Below are 22534 nucleotides of genomic sequence, written 5' to 3' on the forward strand. Positions count from 1 at the left end.
TAGAGGATGTCGTAAATTGACCTAAAAAAAAAACTCAATTAGACAAGTTATGAGAAAGTTGTAGAGGATTGATCCCCCAAAAATATGATTAAGGTAAGATAGTAAGGTGTAAGCCCCGGAAACACCTAGATTTGGTTGTGCATATAGGAAAAAATTGGGTTTATTGTGTGCATATAAAATAATTATAAGGGTCTGGTTGGTATATAGGGGATACCAAACTCGAAAGTGAAAAATATCAGTGTGAGGAGCAATTGAAAGGGGATGTAAGTATCAAACAAATGTTCTCAACCTTGTGTGATTATTATTGGTTTCATATCCCCTCTACCTTCTTTAAAAGTGAATTTAAAAAGTATGAGATATATACTATATGACTTTAATCACATGGGCGTATATTTCAATGGCATATATTTAATGATCCTAAGCATGCTAAAAAAATGGTTGAAAGAATTGTTCCTCCTAGGCAGAAACTTTGGTCGTTTTGTAAACTTTTCTTTTTTAAAAGGGGTTTCAGATCTTGTGAACTTTATGCTAAAAAAAAAAATCTCCCAAACTCAATATTAAGAGTTGACCACATGAAAAACAAAATAGGAGAAGTGTGGTTCCTGAGCATGCGTAAGGGCCAAGTGGAGCGCATGAGGAAGCATCCGCAGTCATTTTTCGTTGCATATGGGGTGGGCCAATCATTTCACCCCCATGTGTCTGGGTAGAGGCCACACTCCCCCACAAATCCTTTTTTCCAACAAAACAATAATAATAAGGGGGAAAGAACCTTTCCAGTATAGTGTAGGCAACACCAACGTAAGGGGCCGATGATAGGGCGCATAGGAGCATCTTCAGTGTATGGGGCATGGGGTAATGTTGTCATACCTGTACCCTAATCCAGTCAAATGTGAATTTTTGTCAATAGGTAACATGTCCAAGAGTGTCAACTTCACTACCTACTGGTTTGCAATAATCTATTGCATGGAAGGGAAGGATGACCCCACATGTCAGTCTAGGACTTACCGGTCGAATTGGAAAGGATTCAAACTTCCCAAGTCTAAGTTGTAAATGATCGAACAACTCCTCACTTGACCCCCTTACACGGTAGGAACGACATGAAAAGACCTTACACAAGTCCCTAAGAAAACCCCTAAGTGTTGGCAAAATGGGGTGAAAACCAAAAAAATATAGCAACTGCACTGACCATTGGTAGGAACCCATCAGCTGAACAGTGACCTACTGGTGGCCATCAACTGATGGGTCTTACTATGCTGAATTGCATTTTTTGCTCACAAAACCCACTATGCACGTCGTGGCCAATTCCGCTCATACTCCCACACTACATGGAACCTACCCTTTTGACCTACACACTTTGTGGGTCCAAAATGGTGGGTCCATGTTATTCGAGCCCCCGGTTGAATTGGATTGGCTGAGGCCAAGTGCACAAGCAAACAGGCCTTACGGCCCTAGCCTATATAAGGTGGAGAGCTCATTTTTCACTTGAACTGAATGTGAGAGGGAGAGAAAGAAGGAGAATAAGAAGGAAGGGAAGAAGGACTCCAAGCAGCCCCCCTTGTTGTCGGTTGTTCCCGAAGGTAAGAAAACCTTTCCCAACCTCTCCCCTATTCATTTTGGGTTTGGAATAGGTAGTGAACTGAAGTTTTGGCGGGTTAGAGGGGTAAGACTTGAGCTCGATAACTTTCAGTGGTCGGGATAGTGTGCATTGTACTCCCTCGTATGATTCCCAAACTCAAAATGAGCTACTTGAGCTCCGGGATCACTTCGGCTAAAAAGGGAAGTTAGCGTTTCGACCATGTATTCAGCGTAAATCTAAAATGGCTCAGTGGAAATATGATCAGCTGAGTTTGAATGAAAGGTGGGGAGACCCTTTATGGATCTCATAGAATAATTCTCTGCAATTGGATCAGAGATGGCAAAGCACCATGAAGTTATTGAACTTCTGGGTTTACCACCAGTAGGAATCCACCGACAGGTCCATTGCCAACTGGTGGCCAACTACTAATGAGCTTGCTGATCCAAATCAGCCTCTATTTCCTCACTAGTAGGACCCACCGATAGGCACTTTTTGACATGTGTTAATACTTGTTTACCCTTGCATTTAGGATAGAGATGATCACATTCATTGAGGCCTAGCGGAGTTTGATTCATGCGTCTTTTCTTGGGAAATTAACTCACTCAGTAGACAGAAGAAGTGAGTGATGATCTGAACTTATTTTTTTAAGTGTTTCAAACTACTCGATTTGTTTGCATGCCATATCAATCATATGTTATTATTTCAATTAGATGTATGGTATGTTTGAATATGATTTGGTTGTGTGAACGAGATCCGGTGTGACCTAGTAGAATTCCGATACTGTGATCATCGTATGGATGATTGCATAATGCATTGTGTGTGCATTAGAGTTAGCTATGGATATACGGTGTAGCCAAAGGTAATTCCGGTACAGTGTATCCTATACTAATCATATGTATGTTAGATAGGCTTGGACATTGATGCGATGTGATCAACGAGAAATTCAATATCATATTCTATACTATTTTTTTCATTATGAAAGGCTTGTAGATTATTGTGGTTAGATCTACATCTCTATGCTACAATCCCTTGTTGATAAGGGTGAGGTGTTGGATAACCACTGTGGTATGTTCGATGAACCCTTCCAGAATGCCACTTCCATGTTATGATGTGATTCTTGTCAAAGGCCAAAACTAGCCTGGCATTGCCGATGGTAATTTTGGTGCCATGGCTACCATGAGGTAGTTATCAGGGGTTTGATGGGTGACCAACGATCGCATTTCGAAACCATCAAGCTCCTAATCACTACTAGGTTTATATCCCTAGGTGACCAATGTACGATTTTAAGGACCATGGATATTGCATAATGCGTCATAGTGGCATGAATTTGAATTAGTTGTATGCTAGGTGATTAAAATAAAATGAATTACATCATTCTCGTATCATGACTTATTTGTGTCTGCTTGAATGAACCCCATCCCTCACTGTGCTAGTTGAAGCTCACCCCACGTAAGTGTTGCTTTTTAAATGATGATGTAAGTACCGTTGTGCCCATGAGCAATGACACCTACTCCTCTATGAGTAAGTATGGTGGTGAGTGGTGGACATCATAGCCCGAGGAGCTTGACTTGGATTGTGCATATGACACATATGCTTATACTGCATCTTGAGCCAAGGGTGATGCTGCCATTATCATTTGTGCTATATTTTTTGATGATTATGATTTTTTTGGATATTATATGTATGTCATGACAACTTTTAGTGTGAATGATAAAACACTGCTATGAAATAAATTTAAAACATTTAGTTTTTTTCCCAATGATTGATATTGACTTTGTGCATTTACTCTGATCCCTGCAATTGATTTAGTTTTGGTCGTGTTATGGTTGTAATGGTTAATGTACTGCTATTAGAAATCCTGGTAGAGCTATATGATGGGTAAACATCCTTTTCACACAGCAAGTATCCTAGCGGGAGTGAGGTGTGACAAGCGTGGTCTTTTTCATACCCACTTATGTCTGGGTATAGACAACACCAGACCAACATGATTGTTTCTTTTTAAAAATGAAAGGGGAAGAAAGAGCGCTACTTAATAGCATGTATTTACGCCAAGACACAACGGGTGTGAAAAGACGACGTTGACCTGCACTAAAAATGCTTGCACATGCACTTCCATTGGCTGCAGGCACTAGTGCGTACGTATACTATCGAGTAGCATTCTTGTGATAACTTTGTACAAATTCCTTTGTAGCCTTCTTACGTAAAAAAATTTGGGAAGACTCCCCTATTCTGACCACGTGGGTTTCATGTAGACCCCCATATGGATGAAGCCATATTCCAACCCCTCATTGATTCATTGGTGTAATATGCTCCTTCTTAGAATGCCGTTGTACGAAATCCTCAAAAAAGAGAATGGCTGAATTTGTAAAGCTTGCTTCTGGTTATGGCGATTTCCTCTGGATTCCCATTCACTTCGATCACTCTGCCACTGTCTCCATCGTTTCTTCTTCAATCCTCCCCCTTAAAGATTCTCCCATTGCCTTCTCCAACCTTCTTTACGCAGTCTCGAGCTCGCAAGGTTTATGAAGAATCCTATAGGCTAAGAAATTTTTATTTATCTCGTCTTCGGTATCAGTTCTCTAGGAGACATTACTTCGATGGTGACGACGAAGATGGACAATTTAGCTTCGATGCAGCGGTTTTTCTGTTTAATAACAGTGATTACCATAGATGTCATGACTTCCTCGAAGCTTTATGGAACAAAGCGGAAGAGCCCAGAAGAACCCTAATCCACGGCATTCTGCAATGCGCAGTTGGATTTCATCACCTATTTAATCGGGTACGATAGAGATTATTTCCTATCATTAATACTATTTAAGATTCTTCCTCTTCTTCTTCAACTTATCGTTGAATATGATGTTATTAGAATCATCGAGGAGCGATGATGGAGCTGGGAGAAGGGCTATGTAAGCTCCGAAAGATGAATTTTGAAAGTGGACCTTTCCATCAATTTGAACAAGAGATTGCGGCGGTTCTAAATTTTATTTATCAGACACAGATGGAATTAGCTGCTTGTGAGTTGTGACAACTTGAGACTTCTTTGTTGGATGGAATTTCTGATTCATTGCTTTATTTGTTAATCAGACTATTGAAATTTACCGACTGAACAGTTTTTCTTTCGGATAACCAGGAACAGTTATGGCTTTAAGCTAGAAGCCTTCTTTCATCAGACAACAATGTTTTTTTTTTTTTGGGTTTCTCTTAGTTCTTTGATGGAATGTATTTGGCAGATTGGCAAATTTTCTAGGATAGTTTTTTATTTTTATCTTAAGACATACTAGGGAAAGAGCTGTAATTGGAGTACATCATTGGATTGGATTAAACTTGAACCCTGCCTTTATGTCATGTTACTGGTTCTTCTGAGTCCAGACCCTTTGTAACACTAGACCAGAAAATCACAAACCTTAAATAATGATATGAGGTTACCACGATTCTGTTATGTCATTCCATTTGGCCCATGTCTTCTATTAAATATACTCATATCTTTTCTAAACCATTGAGCCCTGCCTTGACCTTGCCTCTGTCCCTTAATAATTTCAAATAGCATCTAACACTTTGTCCCTTCAAGGCATTTGATGGCCTTTTCTTCACATGGCTAAACCATCTCTATAACTTGTCACTTCTTAATGCCAGCATAAGTTCACACACATGCATTTATTTCTGATTCTTCGTCATATTATTACCTCTAATTGTTAAAACACATTCCGGGAAAAAGGAAGGTTGGGATCATAATGGTTTATTTTTAGACACAAACCCGTTACCACAAAAGGAAAATAAAAAAAAAGAAAGAAAAGAAAAGACACGAACCAGGTTTAGTATTCACAGGTCGACCAGGAATGAACAATGGATGGAATTTTGCATATCTTTTGTGCAGATCTTATGTAACACTATCCACGTTTTCGGCACCATAACATTTAACTATCCTATAAAGTAGTACATGTAGTCTAACAACTGATCAGAGTGTGGAAACTGGTGATGATGTGTTCATCTGGTTTCTCTAATAGATGTTCAGGAGCTATGCATAGTGTTTGCTGAAGTGCTAAAACTCGATGGATGTTGGATATCCTACAGAGAACCATCCAACACCAGCTATGTTTTAACACAGCACTGTTCGACTCTCCTCTGAGAAGTACAATTGGTCAACCGAGTAATTGTGATGTGCCACCTGGTGATGGATGAGTTCATTTGGCTTTGCTGACAATATTGGGAGTTGGTACTCATGGAACCTCACTCAGAGCAGGGTCAGTAATGGTTGGAAGTTTGTGGTTGTGCCTTGTTGATCCCTTAGCAAACACCATCAAGCCCCAATCCATCAACTATCTAATTGAGGGGTGTCAACCTCATTGATGAACTTCTGGTGAAGATCTCACCATCTGAGTGTGACCAGTAGCCCTTAGGTAAGAACAGGCAAAAGGATTGGCAAAAAGCTTGAAAATGATTGATTATACAATTGTGATGAGGTATGATAGATTGAAACAAAACAACCCTAACAAACCTATAGAAAACAGAATTGCAGTGAACCTAAAACACAGCAGAAACTTGGAGTGAGCAGTACTTGCAAATGATGAACTCGATGAAGATGAAATTAATATTTTCTAGGGGACCTATGGGGGTGATTAAGTGGTAAAAATACCAAGGAGAGTTAACAATCGGATGGACAGAAACTTGCTTGGATTTAAAAAAATAAGCAAGTTGGGAACTAACATAACTCATGATGCAGCCATACCGATGAACATCGTGTTTAAGTCGAATGGAGTAGGAAGAATAATATAGTTTAATCTCAGTCAGTGTTGAAGGTCAGATTCTCAGAATCTTTTGACTGAAAGTTAGACTATGTTGCTGTCTTAGACTATGTTGCTGTCCAACAAAAAGTCACAGAGACAGAAACAATGCTGGATAAGCTAACAGAATCTAAGAGAATAATAGCAGTGTTAGGAAATAAGTAAAATCAAAGGAAGAGATTAGAGATTACCCGGAAGTTGCCCATGATGAGATCCTTAGTTGCTGTAATTTTGATGAACAGGAAAACAAAGAGAAAACACAAGAGAGAGGAGGAAGAGCACCACCTTGGTTGCCACTTGCTTCACCACAAGGGTTGTGACTGATTCACCATAGTACACACGCTCACATAGAGCTAGTTTTTCAAAACATCAAATCTGTGGGCTTGCTGTCACTTCCTCTTTATTTCTAATAACCAATGGCCTCAATGCTAAATTAGTAACCTTTTCATTGTGTGGGGTTACTTGGCTGCCAAGATATTTAGAATCTCCTAGACAGAAGATCCCTTGCTTTTACAAAATTAGAAACTTGCCAAAATAAAAAGAGACTCATAGTCGCTGCTACTTTTAATGACTAAGAGCCTATTATAAGAATCAAGGTTTAAGATCTCGATCTCGCCCCTAATCTCGCTAAGCTAAAAAAGAGAGACCTGGCGAGATCTCGCCGAGATCTTGCATTTTTTCCCGGTTGACTTGGTGGTTGGTCTCAGTGGCCATATGGTCTTTGTAGCACCTGAAACTTGCCATTTACCCTATTTTAGGCCTTCCAAACATAGTGAAAACATCAGGTTTTTTTTTTTTTTTAAATGATACTTTGACTTCGTATCTTATGTAAGTAGTCTCCAACACTTCGGACCCTAGGCTAGTATGCTCTATTCCACAATACATATTCCACACATGACACAACGTCTAATACTTTTAGAGGTTAGAACACATATAATCAATTTAAAAAGTGTAAATAATCATAAGAATTTAAAAGACATCATAGTTAATTACTTAATTGTTTAACATTTAACATTGATGACTGATGAGTCACATTCACATTCATTGAAAAATGACAAGATAAGCCACATAACTACATAGGTACAATACATATTACATAACACATGTAGGTGTATTATATGTATTGTAGGAATGAAGTTTGGTAGGAAACACCAAAATCCCATTAACAATATGCTTTTTTCTTCAAATTATAGCGAGAGGTGAGTTCTGGGCTTTTCCTTGACAAGATGGGGTCGAGATTTGGCAAGATCTCGCCGAGATCTCGGTTGAGATATGGTTGATTTTGTGTATCGTCTGCCATCTTGTCTGGGAAAATCTGAAAAGACGGATATTAGAGAGATCTCGCCGAGATCTTAAACCATGATAAGCATAGAAACTAAAACAAAATAGTAACTAGGAAAGATTGTAGTAACTACACACGTGGCAGCAACATGGGCTCAAATATCGTCAAAAATAGAAACTCCAAAGTCTCCTGGTCGATAGCTACACATGGGCTTAAGTTGACCAGCAGATGGGCCCAAGTATGGGTTTGACTATATAGCTTAATGCATGGCCTAATGTGGCTTAGTTGTAACTCTTTGGCCCTATTACCCTTGGCACAATATTGTCCTCTTTGGCCCATAGGTCTCAAGGTTTTAAAGCGCGTTGTGCCATGTTAAGGAAGTTAGAGGTTATCAACTAGCCCAGTAATCTGGCCCTAGGCGATGTGGGACTAAAGTTTGCACACCCTCATTGATCTTCCAAACACATTAGTATTAGCTGTATTATTTGAGAATCAGAGATTAGAGAATGATTCCACTTTTCAGTAATGACAGAGGTCCATCTTATTTATAAGGAGATTATAAGAAACCAAATAAAAAAAGTGGGGTAACGCTGGCTAAGTGTTGCTATCTACAAGAAATCGAATAAGGAAAGTAGGATAATGCTGGTTAAACGTCCCTATCTACAAGACTTACTACGGTAAATAAGACTTAATTACTACGGTAAATAAGACTCAACCACGGTAAAAAATAAAACTAACTACGTGTTGGTGTACGATGTCTTGCATTCTGTCACAGTTTAATCTAGGGAGTACTGGTACCGTGCCTTGACAAGCAGGATGGTTGTCCCGTTAGCCGGTTAGCGGGCCGTGGGATTGTAAAGGGGGCAGGAGCCCCCTTGCATAGCGGGGGTGTAGGGGGGCTGCACCTAAATTTTTATTTAAGGGCAGTTATAAAGTTTTCGGATTAGGGTTTTTTGCTATATCTTCATAGTGAGGGTTTCTTTCTCTGTAATACAAACAATACTGAGAGGTGTGAGGACAAGCGTTGTAGCCCTATTCTCCATTGATAGTGAAGCAGGATCTTATCTCACCGAGGACGTAGGCAACCTTGCCGAACCTCGTAAATCTGTGTGCATTGTTTGTTATGTTTTTCCATTATCTTCTGTATCATTTTAGGGTTACATTTCTATAAATTGGTATCAGAGCTCCAGGTTTCTGTTTTTTAGGGTTTACTATCACGATGGCAGAGAAGGGATCGAATATCAAGTATGATATCGAACGGTTCAATGAGAAGAACAATTTCACCCTCTAACGTCAAAGGATGAAGGATCTTCTGATACAACAGAATTTGACGAAAACGTTGTTGGGGAAGTCAAAGAAACCTATAAAAATTACGGACGATGATTGGGAAGAGATAGAGGAAAATGTGGTAAGTGCTATTCGATTGAATCTTTTTTAAGATGTCCTACAATATGTTTTGAGTATTGAATTTGCACCGTAATTATGGCGAAACTTGAAAGCATCTACATTACGAAGTCCTTAATTAACAAATTGTTCGTGAATAAACAATTGTATTCTCTATAGATAGAGGAAGGTACAGATCTATTGGAGCATCTTAACATGTTCAATCAGATCATAAGTAAACTTGCAAACTTAGAGGTTAAGATCGAGGAAGAAGACAAAGCGTTTACTATTGCTATCTTCACTCTCAGAATTGTATGATCACCTGGTAACAACTCTCTTATACGGGAAAGAGACTCTTAAGATGGATGAAGTCACGGCTGCCCTCATGTCTAATGATATAAGGAAGAAGGTCAGCAGTATGAAATCTCAAGGAGGTCTTTTTGGAAGTGACAAGGAGCAGGAAAGAGGGAGATCAAATTAGAAGGGATTTGGGAAAAGTCGATCAAAATCAAATGGGGCAAAGACAAAAGTCTCCTATTACTATTGCAAGAAGGAAGGTCATTTGAAGAGAGTGCTTGAAGAGGAAGGCAGACTTGAAGAAGAAAGATGTAGATAAGGCATCTGAGGAGGCTAGCGTGGCTGATAGTTAGATGGAGATGATGGAGATGTAGTCTCTATATCGTCAAGTAAGAATCAACCTTTTGATTCTTGGATTTTAGATTCTGGATGTTCATATCACATGTGTCCACATAAGGATTGGTTTGATACATATCACCATAAAATGGTGGGTCTATCCTAATGGGGAATGATACTGTGTGTAAGACCATTGGGACAAGCACTATTAAAATCAAGATGTTTGATGGGATAGTAAAAACTTTAGCAGATGTGAGATATGTACTAGAATTAAGAAAAAACTTAGTATCTTTAGGGGCACTTGACTCAAATGGCTGTAAGTACATAGCAGAAGGTGGAGTTCTCAAAGTTATTAAGGGTGTTATGGTTGTCATGAAGGGACAACTAGTAGGAAACTTATACAGACTCATAGAGAGCACTTTTACAGGTGGAGCATTTATAACTATAGATGCAAAATCTGATATAGATTATACTTATCTGTGGCATATACTGTTAGGGCATATGGGAGAAAGGGGATTGATGGAGCTTCATAAAAGGAAATTGTTGAAAGGAGTGAAAACTTGTAAACCGAACTTCTGCAAGTATTGTGTGTTCGAGAAACAGTGCAAGGTTAGTTTCAAAACTGCAAAACATAAGAGTAAATGGGTGCTTGATTATTTACACAACGATGTATGATGTCTTTTAATAACAAAATCTAAAGGTGGGGTAGAATACTTCATGACCTTTATTGATGATTACTCAAGGAAAATCTGGATCTACTTCTTGAAGCATAAAAGTGAGGTGTTCACTAAATTTAAGAAATAGAAGGCTGAGGTAGAAAGGAAGATATGAAAGAAAATTAAGTAATTGAGAACAGATAATGGAGAGGAGTATACGTACAAGCTATTTTTAGAATTGTGCAAAGCTGAAGGGATTACACGTCATTTCACAGTTCTAAAGACACCACAACAAAATAGTGTAGCTGAAAGGATGAACATGACACTTTCAGAAAGAGCTCAGAGTATGAGGCTGCATGCAGGGTTGAGCAAGAGATTTTAGGCAGAAGCAGTGAATATGATATATTTCCTCGTCAACAGGTCTCCATCAAAGGTGATTGATTATAAAATTCCCGAAGAGCTATGGATAGGAAAACCTGTAGATTATTATATTCTAAAAATATTTGATTGTCCAGCCTGTGCTCATGTGGAAAGTCAGTAGCGTTCCAATTTAGACTCAAAGTCTAAGCAGTGTATCTTTCTTGGTTTTAAGAAAGTTGTAAAGGGATTAAAGATGTGGGATCTAAGTTCATAGAAAGTTGTGGTTAGCATGGACGTTGTGTTTGATGAGTCTCACATGGTGAAGTCAAATTGTAGTTCACAAGCAGTTGATGAAAATAAAGAAGGTTCTACTGTGCAGGTGGAGTTAGGTGAGTTAGAAACAACAAGAGAGAATGAGTCATCTAGTGACTAACCAGGACAACAAGAAGTAATAGAAGTTCCCTATACTGTGGTAAAGGGTAAAGGGTAAAGGGTAAAGGGAAGCGTACTCACAAAGTACCTGTGAGATACGGGTTTGAGGACATGGTTGCCTATACCCTCACTGTAGGTACAGGCGATCCATCTTCCTACCATGATGTTTAAGTGATGCACAACATGATAAATGGATGACAACTATGATAGAGGAAATGGAGTTTCTACAGAAGAACAAGACTTGAGAGATTGTGGAAAAACCAAAGGGAAGAAAAATCATTGGGTGCAAATGGGTCTTTCGTAAAAAAGAGGCAGCATCTGAGAAGGAGCATGAAAGGTATAAGGCCAGACTTGTAGCCAAGGGCTATACGTAGAAGGAGGGGATAGATTACAATAAATATTCTCTCTAGTGGTGAAACACACTTCGATCTGGGTACTACTTGCTTTGGTGGCCACGTATGATCTGGAGCTTGAATAACTTGATGTGAAGGCTGCATTTCTTCATAGTGACTTAGAGGAACATATTTACATGGAGCAGACTAAAGGTTTCAAGGTGCAGGGAAAGGAAGATCATGTTTGTCTGCTTAAAAGATTGCTTTATGGTCTTAAGTAATCTCCTAGGCAGTGGTATAAATGCTTTGATTTCCACATGATGAAGATTGGCTACACAAGAAGTGAGTATGATGGTTGTGTTTATTATATTATAAAGTATCAAGTGATAATTCCATTATTTTGTTGATGCTTTATGTTGATGACATGCTCATTGCTGCAAAGAATAAACATGATATAGTCTCTTTGAAGGCTTTGTTGAGTGTTGAATTTGAGATGAAGGATCTTCGTGTTGCTAAGAAGATTCTTGGCAAGGAAATCCTTAAAGATAGAAATACAGGTAAACTTTGATAACTCAGAAGATGTATATTGAAAAGGTGCTAGAGCGTTTCAACATGGAAAAGGCTAAGCCAATTAGCACTTCATTAGCTAGCCACTTTAGGTTATCTGAAAGGGAATGCCCTACAACACATGAGGAGGTGAAGCATATGTCTTAGGTCCACTATGCTAGTACAGTTGGGAGCCTCATGTATGCTATGGTTTGTAGCAGGCTAGATTTATCTCATGCAGTCAGTGTTGTTAGCAGATACATGAGTAATCCAGAGAATGAACATTGGAAGGCAATTAAGTGGATCTTCAGATATTTGAGCAAGACAAAAGATATGTGTTATGTTCAGTGGTAAGAGAAGTTCCACATAATTGGCTGGTTATGTTGATTTTGACTATGCTGGTGATTTAGACTGGAGGTCTACTATAGGGTATGTATTTACATTGGCTAGTGGACCTATATCATGGAGGGCAATGCTTCAGTCTACACTCTACAGTTGCATTGTCCACTACAGAGGCAGAGTACATGGCGGCAGTTGAGGCTGCCAAGGAAGGAGTTTGGTTAGTTGGATTGGTTCATCAGTTGGGGTTGGAGCAAGGAGGTACAATGTTACATTGTGACAGTCAGAGTGCCATACATATTGTAAAAAATTAGGTGTTTCATGCAAGGACAAAGCATATTGATGCAAGATTTCACAAGATCAAGGAGCTCTTGTCAGAAGGCAGTATTCACTTGAGAAAAATTCATATAGATCTCAATCCTGCAGATATGTTTACCAAGCCGGTTACTACAGAGAAGATCGAGTCCTGTTTGGACTTGATTAGTATTATTCATTGTTGAATATGAGGGACGCACCAAATAGGTGCAGGTTTGTACCTCTGATGAGGTACGGGGATGAAGACGTCTACATGTTTTCTTTACAGAAGGCTCGACAGAATTTAAGCCAAGGTGGAGATTGTTGGTGTACGATGTCTTGCATTCCGTCACTATTTAATCCAGGGAAATTGGTGCCACGCCTCGACAGGCAGGACGGCGGTCCCGCTAGCCTAGTAGTGGGCCATGGGGGTTGCAGGGGGGCCTCCTGCGCACCCCCTGCTTGAATTTTTTATTTGAGGGCAGTTGTGTACTTTTTGGATTAGGTTTTTTCGCTATATATTCATAGCGAGGGTTTCTTTCTCTATAATGCAAACAATACTGAGAGGTGTGAGGATGAGCATTGTAACCTTATTCTCCATTGATAGTGAAGCAAGATCTCATCTCACCGAGGATGTAGGAAACCTTGTTGAACCTCATAAATTTGTGTGCATTATTTTTTTTTTCCATTGTCTTCTGCATCGTTTTAGGGTTACTTTTCTACACTACTGTCATCTTAGCACTCCCTCTCAAGTTGGTGCAAATATATCGTACATGCCCAACTTGGAGACAAGAGGATGAAATGCTTTACAATGAACAACCTTGGTAAACACATCAGCTAACTGATTTGCAGTATTGACAAAGGGAATGCGGACTGCCTCTTGGTCAAGCTTCTCTATGATGAAGTGTCTATCAATCTCAATATTCTTGGTCTTATCATGTTGGACGGGGTTGTAGGCGATGTCGATGGCTGCCTTGTTATTACAATACAAATGCATAGGACCTTCAACATTAACTCTGAGATCACGTCTTAAGCCAGACCATCTCACAAATCCCTTGAGCCATTGCACGATATTCTGCTTCAACACTAGACCGAGATACCACGGATTGTTATTTGCTACACCAAGTAACAAGGTTCACTCCAAGGAAAGTACAATACCCAGACGTAGATCTCCAATCATCAATGATCCAACCCAGTCAGCATCAGTAAAGGCTTCGATCTTCAAGTGTCCCTAATTAGAATACAGAATTCCCTTTCTAGGAGCGGATTTTAAGTATCGAAGGATCCAATACACAGCTTTAAGGTGAGGTGTCCTGGGGTCATGAAGAAATCGACTAACAATACCAACAACATAGGCAATATTGGCCCTAGTGTCAGACAGGTAGATCAGACAACCAACAAGTCTTTGGTACTGTTCTTTATCAATAGAGTCCCCCACTCCATTGCTCAGCATAAGGGCATCCGTATGCTTGCACCTAAGCATGCCTATTTCACTAAGGAGATCCAGAACATATTTCCTTTGGGAAATAAATATACCTCTTACTAGATCTAGCCACTTCAATCCCAAGGAAATACCGAAAAGGTCCTAGGTCCTTAGTCTCGAACTCTGCTGCTAGTAAGGCTTTCAGATTGGAGATCTCCTCATCATTGTTACCAGTAATCACAATATCGTCAACATAGATGATCAGAGCAGTGACCTGGTTACCTCACGTCTTTGTGAATAGGGTGTGATTTGCTTGACTTTGTTTTTATCCAAAGCTGATCATAACTTTCATAAACCGGCCAAACCATGCCCTGGGAGACTGCTTGAGGCCGTACAATGACTTCTTCAACTTACAGACATGTCCAACAGTGGAGGGAATGGAAAAACCAGGAGGAACATCCATATGGATTTCCTCTTCAAGATCTCCATTTAGGAACGCATTTTTGACATCCAACTGTTGAAAATTCCATCCCAGATTTACAGCAATAGACAGCAATGCCCTGATAGAGTTCATTGCAACTGGGGCAAAGATTTCCTGGTAATCAGTCCTATAGGTTTGGGTGAAGCCTGTAGCCACTAAACGTGCCTTATATCACTCAATTGTCCCATCAACCTTTTGCTTGACTGTGAAAACCCACTTGCACCCAACTAACTACCATTGCAGCCTTCCACTTTGGATCATTTATGGCTTCCTTCCAACCCTGTGGACTAAACACAGAAGACAACGAAGAAACAAAGGCCCTATAGAGGGAGATAACGATGCATAAGAAACAAAATGGGAGATGGGATGCTTGGTGCAGGAACAAACTCCTTTTCTAACAGCGATAGGGAGATCATCCACTGTAGGAGCAATAGGAACAACATCAAGTATGGGAGGCTCAAAGGAAGCAACAGGTACAATATCAAGTATAGGAGAAATATTACCTGATACTGGTGGATTTGATGGAGGTACCGCAGAAGGGTATGGCTGTTACCAGTGGTATCTTGCTCCTTAGGCCTCCGAGTGTAAGTGATCATATCTCTTACAGGCTGATCTGGTGGCTCCCCCTGAATGGATAGCATACCCTGAAGAGGAGTCATATTAATAACAAAAGCAGGCTCTTCCTCAAGACTATCCCCCTGAAGAGGTGACGTGAAATATGCCTCAGACTTATGAAAAGTGACATTCATGGTGACATATAAATAGAGAGTAGGTGGGTGATAACACTTATACCCCTTTTGAGAAGCCGAGTAACCTAGGAAGACACTTTAGAGCCCATGGATCAAGCTTGGATCTTGACGGAGAGCAATTATGAGCAAAGCAGACACAACCAAAGGCTCGAGGACAATGGTAGTATTAGGGAGAAAGGAATTGGGGGGCTCAAAATTGAGGACACTAGAAGGCACCCAGTAAATAAGTGGGCAGCAATAAAAACAACATCGCCCCATAGGTGCTTAGGGACACCGGTTGCAAACATTAGAACCCGAAAAACATCAAGGAGATGACGGTTTTTTCGCTCAGGGATCCCATTTTGTTCAAGTGTCCGAACACAAGATGTCTGGGAAAGAATACCCTGAGAATCAAGGTATTGCTGAAACACACCATCTATATACTTAGTGCCATTGTCACTACGAAAAACTCGTAAAGTGGCGTCAAATTGAGTACGAAGTATGGCATGGAAGGATTTATAACAAGAGAAGGCATCAAACTTATTATGCAAAAGATACACCCATGTCAGACGAGTACAATTATCAATAAAAGTAATAAACCAGTGAAAACCATTCCTATCAATTGTCCTAGAAGGACCTCATGGAAGGATTTATAACAAGAGAAGGCATCAAACTTATTATGCAAAAGATACACCCATGTCAGATGAGTACAATTATCAATAAAAGTAATAAACCAGTGAAAACCATTCCTATCAATTGTCCTAGAAGGACCTCAAAAATTAGAATGAATAATAGAAAAAGGAATATCACTTTTATTTTTAGTAGGAAAGTAAGACATCTGTGTATGTTTAGCAAATTCACATACATCACACTTAAGTTGTTCCAAACCACAATTTTAAACTAAAGCAGGAAATATGCGACGTAAAATATGAAAAGAAGGATGTCCCAGATGACAGTGCCACTGGTGGAGGTGAGAGAGAGAGCTATCTGAACAGAGAATAGGTGCTGCCACAGGGGGAGGCACAGCCGGTGGAGCATCTAAGTAGTAGAGCCCATCACGGACCTGACCATACCCAATCGTTGCACTAGTCATTAGATCCTGAAAAAGGCAATGAGTAGGAAAAAAAACAAAAAAAAAAAAACATTTCAACTTCTTAGTTAAACGATAGATGGAAAGTAGATTAGCACATAATTTGGGAATATACAAAATAGATGGAAGAGAAATAGTAGAGGTACAAGAAACAGATCCTTTACTAGAGATAGGGGACAAAGAACCATCAGCCACACGTACCTTATTCCGATCGAAACAAGGAATATAAGTATGGAAGACCTCAGAGCTACTTGTTATGTGATCGGTAGCACCCGAATCAAGTAACCATAAGGGAGAATGAGAGGAAGAGAGGAGGAAACTACCTGTTTGAGCAAGGTTGGAAAAAGGAGGAGCATGAGAAGTGCCTAGCTGTGTCATTAGTTGCTTGAGGGCAGCCATTTGATTCGGAGAGAATGGTGCTGGAGCAGAGGTACTGTCAGTAGACTCAGACATATGGGCCTAGGGACCATGTTTTTCAGTTTTGATATTATGCCCACCCTTAGGACGACCTTGGAGCTTCCAACATGTATCCTTGGTATGGCAAGGGTGACCATATTACTCACACTGAACAGGTTCCGAGGAAGGGTAGAACCCTTGGACTGGGTTTCAGCTATTGGAGTTGCCAATAGTGCAGACCTAACATGAACAGTGGAGGGTAGCATAACAAAGCGACGATGATCCTCAGAGAGAACCAAGTTATATGCTTGAAGAAGAGTTGGGAAAGTCTCACGACCCAGTATCTGTACCCTGATCTGATTATAATCGGGGTTGAGACTTGTCAAAAAGTCATATACCTGTTCCATTTCGTGCTCCGTTTGAAGTGTACCAGCATTAGTAGTGCAAGCCATAGAGACTGGATGATAAAAATCCAGCTATTGCCAAAGGCTGCATAAGGTGGAATAATACACAGAGAGATGAACCTTTATGAGTGGTGGAACGAATAGTACGACGAATCTCACAGATTTGGGTATTGTTCCCTTCCTGAGAATAGCTTTGTTTCACTGCATCCCAGAGATCCATAGCAGAGTTGAACAAGACAAAGCTTGGACTAATAGCAGGTTCCATAGAATTTATCAGAAAGGACATAACAATGGCATCATTGGCTAACTAGGTGTTAGCGACGACAAGATCAGTCGGTTGAGGAGTGTCTCCAGTGAGGAAACCAGAGAAGTTGTTCCCACGAATAGTAAGAAGAGAGGCGTGAGGCTATGTGAGGTAGTTCTGACCATTAAGTTTGATGGGCCTAGGATGAAGGGTGGACTGACTACTTGAACGGTGTCCATTAGGGGCCTTAGTAGGCACAACAACATCCTTGGCATCATTACTTACAGTAGTCATAGAGAGAGAGAGAGAGAGAGAGAGAGAGAGAGAGAGAGAGAGAGAGAGAGAGAGACGTGGAAAAGGAGAACGACAACAACAGGCGCAACACAAGTAGGCAGGCAGGCAGGCAGGCAGGCGGGTATAGCAGCGGCAGTAGGCTGTGGTAGGCAACAACGAGGATAGGAGAGAGGCGACAGTGAGTCTCAGACAGTAGCGAGGCGATAATAGGCGCAGGCAGCGGCAAGGTGACGGAGTCACGACGTTGCAGCGGCAGCAGATGTAGGTGTGGTGGGAAGGTGCTGTGGGATGGCAAGGTGGGTTAGGGTTTGGTTTGTATGAAACTGGGTTTAGTTTACCATGCCAGACTAGGAGGTGAGGATCCCCAGGGGCAGAGAAGAAAACCAAAAAAGGAAAAAAAAATTTAGGGGTATTGGCTCTGATACCAAGTTGAGAATCAGAGATTAGAGAATGATTCGACTTGTTAGTAATAATAGAGGTCCTTATTTATAAGGATATTACGATAAATCAATTAAGGAAAGTAGAGTAACGCTGACTAAACGTCCCTATCTACAAGAAGCCGAATAAGGAAAGTAGGATAACGTTGACTAAATGTCCTTATCTACAAGACTTACTATGGTAAATAAGACTTAATTACTACCGTAAATAAGACTTAATTAAGGTAAAAAATAAAATTAACTACTGTAATCTCTACAATATTATTGGTGGGGACACCTCGCAGATCTCCCAAGCGGGTTTGGTATTTGCTATATTCCTGGATGTCACAATCTTCCTCTCTTTCGGCACAGCATCCCCGTTGTGGCAACACACACTGTCGGGGTCTGCTCTGATACCATTTGTAACAACATTCACAGCATATTAGTATGAGAGAAATCCTTATATCAATTCACATAACAGTGTAAGAGGCATACCAACCATGTTAAGCCTATGAATTAACTCACATTGGTTTTTTGCATAAGATTACCAGATCTCTAGTTTCTCTTCCGTAGAGTGTACAATCCCTAAATATGCTCACATAACACATTACATTCATATTTTTCAGATTATGTCCCATTCTATGTATAATTTTTTTTTTACTTCCATAATGTATAACATAGACCTCCGATCTAAAATAAAATTATATATCCTTAAAGTAGACTTAAAATACCATAAATTATCAAGAGGACTTATCTCTAGATGAGGTCTTTGAGACCCTTCAAAATAGGTCTCAACATAGGGTACTGCACTATGACCATTTATGTTAAACCGAAATGACCACAATGCATTAAAACTACTTTTCCCCCCTCTTTTAGAAACCAAATGGGTCTAGGATTTTTGTAGGTAACGCTAGACTAACAGAGCTACAAATTATTAGAAGGATTCATATTCTAAATCAGTCTTTACATCAACACTGGGGTAGTCTCGAGCTACCGGAACATCCTCCAACTTTGGTGTAGTTATCTTTGTGTTAACCACACTGGCTAAAAAGCCTGCAGAACCCTTATTAAGAAACTTTCTGGCTTGAAGGACTGAGATCATTACTGGTGCCAGTGATCTGGACTTCTTTCCTTTAAATCGAAAATCAGGATCTCCAGGGAGTTCAAAGGAAAGAGGATGGAATATGTCATCATAAACGATGGAACTCTGAGGTTTGGTGACCAGATTTGCGTGCCAAACAAGGTCGAGTTGAAGCAAGAAATGTTAGACGAGGCTCATCGTCCAAAATTTAAAATTCAGGTTTATGCCCATAGCTTTCTTTAGACTCTGCCCTGATTTGAAGTAAATTGAGGATCCCTATACCGTGCAATGTAACGATCTCGTCTATATAGAGTTGGGCAAACTTGTCTATGACATAATTCATTTGGACTGGTAGAAAATGAGCTGACTTGGTTAGTCTGTCCACTATAACCCATATTGCTTCATGCTTCTTAGGTGTCCTCAGAAGTCCTATAACAAAATCCATGGTGATGTGCTCCCACTTCCATTTTGGAATAGGTAGTGATTACAACAACCCAAGTGGTCTTTGATGTTTTGCCTGAACTTGTTGACATGTTAAGCACTTCTCTACATAATGGGCAATTTATCTCTTCATGTTGTTCCACCAGTAAGTGGTTTTCAAGTTTTGATACATCTTAGTGCTTCTAGGGTGCACTGTATAGGGAGTACGATGAGCCTCGTCCAAAATTTCTTGCTTCAACTCGACCTTGTCTGGCAAACAAATCCGGTCACCAAACCTCAGAGTTCCATCATTTTTTATGGCATATTCCATCCTCTTTCCTTTGAACTCCCTGAAGATCCTGATTTTCGATTTAAAGGAGAAGTCCAGATCACTTGCATTAGTAATGACCTTAGTCCTTTGAGCCAGAAAGTTTCTTGCTAAGGTTTGTGCAAGCTTTTTACCCAGTGTGATTAACATAGAGATAACTACACCAAAGTTTGAGGATGTTTTGGTAGCTCGAGACTACCCCAATGTTGCTGTAAAGACTGATTTAGAATATGAATCCTTCTGATGATTTATAGCTTTGTTAGTCTAGTGTTATCTGCAAAAATCCTATACCAACTTGGTTTTTGGAAAAGGGGGAAAAGGTAGTTTAAATGCACTGTGTTCATTTCGGTTTAACAGAAATGGTCACATTGCAGTACCCTATGTTGAGATCTATTTTGAAGGGTCTCAAAGACCTAATCTAGAGATAAGTCCTGATAATTTATGGTATTTTAAGTTTACTTTAAGGATATATAATTTTATCTTATATCAGTAGTCTATATTAGACGTTATGGAAGTAGAAAAAGGTTATATATAGAATTGGACATAATCTGAAAAATATGAATGTAATGTGTTAGGTGAGCATATTTAGGGACTGCACACTCTACGGAAGAAGGACTAAAGATCTGGTAATCTTATACAAGAAATCAAGGTGAGTTAATTCATAGGCTTAGCATGGTTGATATGCCTCTTACACTATTATGTGAATTGATATAAGGATTTCTCTCATGCTAATATGTTGTGAATGTTGTTACAGATGGTATCAGAGCAGACCCCGATAGTGTGTGGAGCCATAGTGGGGACATTGTGCCTAAAAGGAGAAAGATTGCGACACCCAAGAATATGGCAAGTAGCAGACCCGCTTGGGAGATCGGTGAGGTGTCCCACCAAGAATATGGCTAGTACCAGGGTGTTTGGGAGATCGGTGAGAGTGTGCAAACTTTAGTCCCACATCGCCTAGGGGGAGATTACTGGACTAAGTGATGACCTCTAGCTTCCTTAACATGGCACAACGCGTTTCAATGCCTTGAGGCCCATGGGCCAAAGGGAGACAATATTGCTCCAAGTTTAATGAGATTGGAGTGTTACAGATTGTGACACCCAAAAATATGGCAAGTATCAGACCCACTTGGGAGATCGATGAGATGTCCACACCAAGGATACGACTAGTATTAAGGTGTTTGGGAGATCATTAAGGGTGTGGGGTGTGCAAACTTTAGTCCCACATCGCTTACGGCAAGTACCAAACCCACTTGGGAGATCGGTGAGATGTCCCCACCAAGGATACGACTAGTACCAGGGTGTTTGGGAGATCGTTGAGGGTGTGGGGTTTAGTCCCACATCGTCTAGGGAGAGATTATTGGGCTTATTGATAACCTTTAGTCTCTTTAACATGGCATAATGCTTTTTAAATCCTAGAGTGAGTATTTTCCCTATTTTATGATAGGGAGGAGGTTTTTGGATAGGCACCTAGTTCTTTCAGATGAATAGAGTTGTCCAAGTGGAAAAATAAAAGAATTCCAAAAATCCAGGACCACTTGAGGATGCATCTGAATGCTTGGACTGCTAGGAGGGTGCATGGCAATACATGGGGAAGGTATGCTATTAAAATTTTAGCCTGAAATTTGACACCTGTCCAATAGAGCCCATTCCCTAATATACAATGGTTGGAATTGCCTCATCATCCTTCCGCATGGCACAACTGGTCCCATTCATAGATGACACCTTGCGGATGCCCTCTTCCATAAAACCTTCTGTATCTCATTGTTGTTGCTGCCTTGAGTAAATTATTAGTGGTATTGGCTAATTTATTTTGCATTGAATTTTCCTGGCTTTCACAGGTTCTGAAGATTTTTGCCTCACAATGGATGGGTCTGAGCGATCGTACCAACTCCTAGGTGGCTTTGCTTCTGGTAAGCATTTATACCATTTAGAGAATGACCAAAACGATGTTCTATATATAGTATTCAATCCTGAGGAGTCTTACATAGACAAAGAAGCTGTAAAGGTCAAGGTTCCCACCCTTCATGCAACAGAAGAGCATCTCATGGCGTGTACATATAGCTGATTCATGGTCATCTTCTTCTTTATTCCTTTAATATAAGTTTTCCTCATTCTGAACTGGTTAGTATCTAATGGTTTAGTTTGTAATACATATTCGTTTATGTATTATAGAAATGTAATTGGTGTTCTTTTCTTTGAAGATTATCACGAAATCATTTTAATTACATACCTCACTCCTCCCCCACCCCCACCCCACCCCACCCCAAACCCTTAAAAAAAAAAAAAAAGAAGAGAAAAGAAAAGAAAAGAAAAGAAAAGAAAAGAAAAGAAAAGAAAAGGGAATAGAGAACTTTTGAGAGAAGGGTAGGACTTGGGTTCATATTGCTTGGTCTACTGAGGGGTTGACTCGAGAGATGCACCATATATATGTATACCAAACCATTTCAGTGGGTTATAAAAGGAAATTTATATTTTATCAGTGGAGTCCAAATGACGAAAGATGTTGGTACTCCAATATTTTATTTTCAATTTTGTACAACCACTTCTTTTTCATAATTTCCGCCTCTTTCAGTGTCGAGAGTGGCATGAGTTTCCTATGCAGCTTTCAAACTCTT

The 22534-nt window shown here is 40.0% G+C and overlaps 1 protein-coding gene across 1 annotated transcript; it reads left to right on the top strand.

The window, feature by feature from the left end:
* Positions 1-3852: 3852 nt before the first annotated feature.
* Positions 3853-22144, top strand: LOC122061255. Its single transcript, XM_042624469.1, has 3 exons — positions 3853-4355; positions 4443-4590; positions 21758-22144. The coding sequence occupies exons 1-3, from the start codon at positions 3960-3962 to the stop codon at positions 21982-21984; spliced, it is 771 nt and encodes a 256-aa protein (XP_042480403.1). The 5' UTR covers positions 3853-3959; the 3' UTR covers positions 21985-22144.
* Positions 22145-22534: the final 390 nt, after the last annotated feature.

The sequence above is a fragment of the Macadamia integrifolia genome, chromosome 14 (genome assembly GCF_013358625.1).
Source record: "Macadamia integrifolia cultivar HAES 741 chromosome 14, SCU_Mint_v3, whole genome shotgun sequence".
NCBI lineage: Eukaryota > Viridiplantae > Streptophyta > Magnoliopsida > Proteales > Proteaceae > Macadamia > Macadamia integrifolia.

Bases quoted from the DNA above. Each gene is read 5' to 3' on its own strand.
- LOC122061255 (XM_042624469.1), top strand. From the start codon at position 3,960: ATGGCGATTTCCTCTGGATTCCCATTCACTTCGATCACTCTGCCACTG. The intron at 4,356-4,442 runs GTACGATAGAGA...TGATGTTATTAG, and splicing joins TTCATCACCTATTTAATCGG to AATCATCGAGGAGCGATGAT. The intron at 4,591-21,757 runs GTGAGTTGTGAC...TGGCTTTCACAG, and splicing joins ACAGATGGAATTAGCTGCTT to GTTCTGAAGATTTTTGCCTC.